This window comes from Mytilus edulis, chromosome 5 (assembly GCF_963676685.1).
Source record: "Mytilus edulis chromosome 5, xbMytEdul2.2, whole genome shotgun sequence".
Taxonomy (NCBI): domain Eukaryota; kingdom Metazoa; phylum Mollusca; class Bivalvia; order Mytilida; family Mytilidae; genus Mytilus; species Mytilus edulis.
The window spans coordinates 62,731,176-62,737,175 of NC_092348.1; the positions used below are offsets into that span (position 1 = coordinate 62,731,176).

At 29.8% G+C, this 6,000-nt stretch overlaps 1 protein-coding gene across 1 annotated transcript; it reads left to right on the forward strand.

The window, feature by feature from the left end:
• Nucleotides 1–681: 681 nt before the first annotated feature.
• LOC139524158 (retinitis pigmentosa 9 protein-like) lies at nt 682–5,335 on the forward strand. Its single transcript, XM_071318769.1, has 4 exons — nt 682–819; nt 1,261–1,355; nt 2,422–2,492; nt 3,700–5,335. Exons 1-4 carry the CDS (start codon nt 786–788, stop codon nt 3,986–3,988), a joined length of 489 nt encoding a protein of 162 aa, XP_071174870.1. The 5' UTR covers nt 682–785; the 3' UTR covers nt 3,989–5,335.
• The last annotated feature ends 665 nt before the right edge of the window (nt 5,336–6,000 follow it).

Genomic DNA, 6,000 nt, shown 5'->3' on the forward strand with positions numbered 1-6,000 from the left:
CTGAATTTCCAGTATTGTTTGACACTGTATAGTATTGCCCCTAGATGTCTTTACGTTATCTTTGTATTTGGATTCTGTTACATTGTCTTATATCCACATGTAATTTATTTATATGAAAGGAATAAAGCAACATTGATCTAGTTGGTTAACTTTTATTTATTTGAGATTGTGATTTCACATTCAATTAAAAGATACAGACATCCATCTAAGTCTAACAAATATGTATTTATATATATATATATACTAAATTCCATTGTCCACAGATTAAAATCTAAAAAACCAATTTGCCTTTATACAAGAAAAAGCAGGACACCCCTGTCTCTACCTTCTGCATATGCACATTACAGTTCATATAATTTATTGCTCTGTACACATATTGGTTTTTTACAGTAATTATGACAAATTTATGCTTTCTGTAAAACACAAGTCCTCTGCAAGTAATGCTCTGCAAACCAACTTTTTTACTAGGAGTTTGGTTATAGGGAAGTAAAAATTATGTGAACAATTATATAGTTTGCCATCTCATGTCAAATCTACTTTTCTTGTACTAAGCTAGGACTATAATACATTATGTATAAGCCCCTGTTATAAGATATTTATCAACAAGTATAAAATATGAATAAAAATAGTTTTGGAGTTATTGAACTTGAAGATAATATATACAACATGGAGGATGCAGGAATACTGTTCTTTTATTGCTTTTCAGTCTGTCTGAAAGGACATTTTCCATTGCAGAGTGATATATACCACAGGATGAAATGATTTTATCAGAAGAGTTGACATAAATGGATAGAGACAAGGATAAAGATTCAATTCAGTGTAAGAATAAATCCATATTTACCTTTTTTTTCTTATTTGATCGTTTCAGTTACATTGTGAAAATATTTTAAATGGAAAGGGGAAATAAGTCTAACCTATATAAGTGACACATGAACGATTTTTTGGAGATGAGTTTCTTGTATAATACAGATCATCTTGAAAATTAATATTTACAGATTCAGATATCACAATTAACCCCAAAAAAAAGAAAGAATAAAATGGCACTTTAATTAAAACTAAATTCTTGAATTGCTCCCATTCAGCTACATTGTCGCACACCTTGATGTGTGACATATCAGAACAGGAGCAATTAAAGGATTTGATTTTAATTAAATTTTGCACAAGGGGAACTCTAAGAAGCACTATCACTGTTTATAGGTTTCCAATACTTGTTAATTCTGTGATTATTTTTATTCTATTTAAAAGAAGATATAATTTTAGGTTTTTATTGTAAGAAGAATGGACACAAGAAAGACAAATGCCCTGAAAAAGGAAAACAGATAGAACCTCCACAAGTTCACCAAAGACTGAAATGGGTGAGTTTAAGGACTTAGGTGGTACCTAACACTACAGGAAGATAACTCTGTAAAATCAGCTGAACGTTTTAATTAAGTTGCGTTGTTAAGAGAATTTTATGCTTCTCAATGATCAAAATTAGTGTTTGTCAAACTGCTATATAACCAGTGTATTTCTTTCTAATAAAATGGTTGGTTCAAATTTTTTGAAATTTTTATATTTTTGTCAAAGGGTCAAAGTGAATACTTTGTCAAAATTTAATGAAAATTAAACGAGCCAAATTGATTTTAGTGAAAGTGTTAGGTACCACCTTAAGTTAAATTTCTAAGCATTGGTACCCTGTTAAAAATCTCTGTAGACAGTGTAAAAGATTGATGGATCCTAACAATTTCAAACAAAGATTAACATGAAAGTCCAATCTAAAGAAAGAGCCCAGTATTTTCATTTTGTTCTTAATTCTCTAAAAAAAGAAAAACAAATAGGTTGATCCCCCACCTGTTCTAACCTTCTTGATCTGCACTTGAAAGTTTGTTAATAAAACACCTTTTATAAAATGATGTTATACATTGTATATCACAATACTGACCATAAATATACTACATTGTAATGACAAATAGATGAATTTGAATTGATAATATAACAAAAAGACAAAACAATGGAAACCAGATCCTTTCATTTGCAAAATGCTTGCAACAAGAATAGGACAGACAATTCTAACGCTACATGTTAATGTTATCAGATAAATTTTCAGAATGTGTTAAGTGTAAGACTATTGATATCAATAAGATTATTATCTGTGGGGGACTAGTTTATCTAGTACTGTACATAGCTGATCAGATCAGCTTCTTACATTTAATACTGTAAATTAAGAAATTATTGCAAAGTTTTTATTATTGTGAAAAATGTGACAGGGTAATAATTGCAATAGTAATTTAATTCGCATTTCAAAATTTTTTATATGAATTAAACAGGATTTTTCTCAATATCGCAAAAAACTTAAATGATAAAATCGCAATAATATATTCACACAATAAATTTACAGTACTGATAATTCTTATGTCAAGAAATGTTTGATACTGATTTCAGAGTTTTGAAGATCCTATGAAGCACTATTTTGAAGAGAGAGACAGAAAACAAATGGAAGAAAAAGAAGAAAGGTACAAACTTTTTTTATGAATATTGTGTAATTATTATAATTCTTTTTGTATGATATATGCTTTAAGGTTAGATAATATTATTTTGCTTTGTTGTGTGCACAAACTTAAAAATCATAGATTAATAAATCATAAACAATTGAAAGCAATTTTTTTTTTGCTTAAAATTGTCCTAACAAATTTCACCTCACTATACTCAACATTTATTTTACCATGGATCTTTCCGAATCTTGTACATGTTTATAAACTTTTATTGACTGATGACATTAAGGATGTCACTTACTACTAAAAAGAGCATTCTGGTTTTAATGATACATTTTTGGTGACAGGTAAGTAAATTTTGTGAAGAGTTACCTCCCATATGTTGTAATACCTAATCTTTACATTTTCTTGTTAAAAAATTAATTCTCTCTTTTAATAGCTATAAAAAGGTATATAAAAGCTATAGAAATTTACTATTTCTTTAGCTAGCTATAAAAATACCAATTTTCTTCATAAAAAATGCTTGTACCAAGTCCTAGAATATGAGTGATGTTACCAGTTATGGAAGAGGAGATGCTCAAATACATATAAGCAGTACATTTTTTGTACCAATACAAAATTAAAATCTAAAGCTGTCTAATGTCAACTTTGATTGAAGGGGTTGCAGCTTCAGCATTTTGGCAACAATCACACTTAAAAAATACGTCTGCATTCATATTTATTTGTATGCCATATTTCCTGTCTTTAAAATATATGCCAAATTATGATTTACCCAGATTTTGCTTTTCACTGAACATAGTAGTGATAGTGTGAGTTGGGCATGGTGTCCTCTCAACACGAATATTTTTCTCTATCATTAATTTTCAATGTTTTGTCGGTCAAGTCAAACAACTTAGAAAATGAAACCATTTTAAGTTGGTATTAAAAGACCAAATTTATTCTTTCAAATATACTTCTAATTTGAGTATCAGATAAAAAAAACATCAAAATCATTACATCTTGTTTAACAAACATGAAATTATTTTATTGTTGTGTAATTCAATCAATAACTAATTGATTATAGAATACCTTTCAAGACATATATGAAATATGGGAAAATGCTCACAAAAAATATGACAAAAATTGCCGATCTTAATTTTAAAGTTGAATATTATATTCACATTCTTTTAATGTATAGTACTTATAATGTAACAAATTCAGAATAAACACATTTTTATGTATGTTTCAGAGTGCAAAAGTTAAAAGAATTAATTGAAAGCACATCTTCAGATTCTGAAACGGAAAATGGAAAGAAGAATCAGAAGAAAAAGAAGAGAAAGCATTCCCATTCTTTAACTTCTGATGATGAACTAAAAATGCACAGAAAAAGAAAGAAATCAAAGCATAAAAAAGTTAAAAGATTGAAAACAGACAAAATGCATTCTTCTGACAATGTTAAAGATCATACCAAAAACAAAGTGAGACATAAATCAAAACATAAAGTTAAACATAAAAAACATCATAAACAGAAAGGTTGATATGATTATTTATTTAGAGATATAAAAACAAATGTTACAATGAAGTTATGGGCTTTGCTCATTGTTGAAGGTGGTACAGTGACCTATGGTTGTTGGTGTCTGTGTCATTTTGATCTTTTGTAGATAGTTCTTATTGGCAGTCATTCCACATCTTCTTTTTTATATTACCATAAGTCAAGGTGAAGTAGATGGCTTTCTTTTACTTTTGGGGTCCCTTTACTTTATGATAATGGTTATGTTAGGGTTTTTTAGAAGTTAGGTTTAGGTTTTATGGATTCATATTAGTTCAGGGTTAAGTTTTGAACTTTTGAGTTAGGGTAAGTTTAGTATAGCCCTATAGGGTTTGGGACCCCTAAAGTAAAACAGGGGTGGATTCAGTCAATTTTAAAAGGGGGTTCCCAACTCAGGAAAAAGGGAGGTTCCAACCATATGTCTCCATTCAAATGCATTGATCCTTCAACTAAAAGAGGGTTCCAACCATATGTCTCCATTCAAATGCATTGATCCTTCAACTAAAAGGGGGTTCCAACCATATGTCTTCATTCAAATGCATTGATCCTTCTACTAAAAGGGGGTTCCAATCATATGTTTCCATTCAAATGCATTGATCCTTCAACTGAAATGGGGTTCCAACCATATGTCTCCATTCAAGTGCATTGATCCTGCAACTAAAAGGGGGTTCCAACCATATGTCTCCATTCAAATGCATTGATCCTTCAACTAAAAGGGGTTTCCAACCATATGTCTCCATTCAAATGAATTGATCCTTCAACTAAAAGGGGGTTCCAACTATATGTTTCCATTCAAATGCATTGATCCTTCAACTAAAAGGGGGTTCCAACCATGTCTTCTTTCAAATGCATTGATCCTTCAACTAAAAGGGGGTTCCAACCATATGTCTCCATTCAAGTGCATTGATTCTTCAACTAAAAGGGGTTTCCAACCATATGTCTCCATTCAAATGCAGTGATCCTTCAACTAAAAAGGGGTTCCAATACTATAAATTTAGTAATTATTGTGTGCATTTATTATTGGGATTTTTCAAAAATGGACAATTTAAAGGCACAAATTCATATAGATATGAAAAAAGTTCTCTGCTTGATAAAGGAATAATATTCAATGATGTTGTTCTATGAAGCAAATGCATTTGATAAGCAATTGACCACTAAAAGGTTTTAAATTACATTTATTTTACTTCTATTGATAAATATGAAAAAATATTTTTAGTGCCATATTGCTTTATGTTGTACACAATGTGCCTTTAAATAACATGAATATTGTAAAGACATATGTGTATTTGGTCATGGTTACAATTTATTGAAATAAAAATTTAAAAAAAATTATAAATTTGAATTTGTATGTTCTTTTTAATTTTGGTTGATTTATATAAACATGTATATATATGTTTTTGAGTTGAGTGTGGTATCCATTGTGTTGAACATATATACATTATTGTTTAGGGGCCAGCTGAAGCCCATCTGCTGGTGTAGAATTATCTTTCTGCATTGAAGAACCATTTGTACCCTTGGTCTGTTTTCAGCTCTTTGGTTAGATTTTTGTCTCTTTGGCACATTCCTTGTTTCCACTAACAATTCTATATGACTTAAACATGTAGACATAACATTGCTGTAACTTTGATAACTCTAAATGGAGATCACTTACAAAAACTGTATTTTCTGTTTTTGACCTTTTCAGGTTAGAAACAGTTGATTACTCACAAACTACAGTGAATTACTCACAAACTACAGTGAATTACTCACTAACTACAGTTAAATACTCACTAACTACAGTTAAATACTCACTAACTACAGTTAAATACTCACTTACTACAGTGAATTACTCACTAACTACAGTTAAATACTCACTAACTACAGTTGATTACTCACAAACTACAGTGAATTACTCACCAACTACAGTTAAATACTCACTAACTACAGTGAATTACTCACTAACTACAGTTAAATACTCACAAACTACAGTGAATTACTCGGTAACAACAGTTAAATACTCAC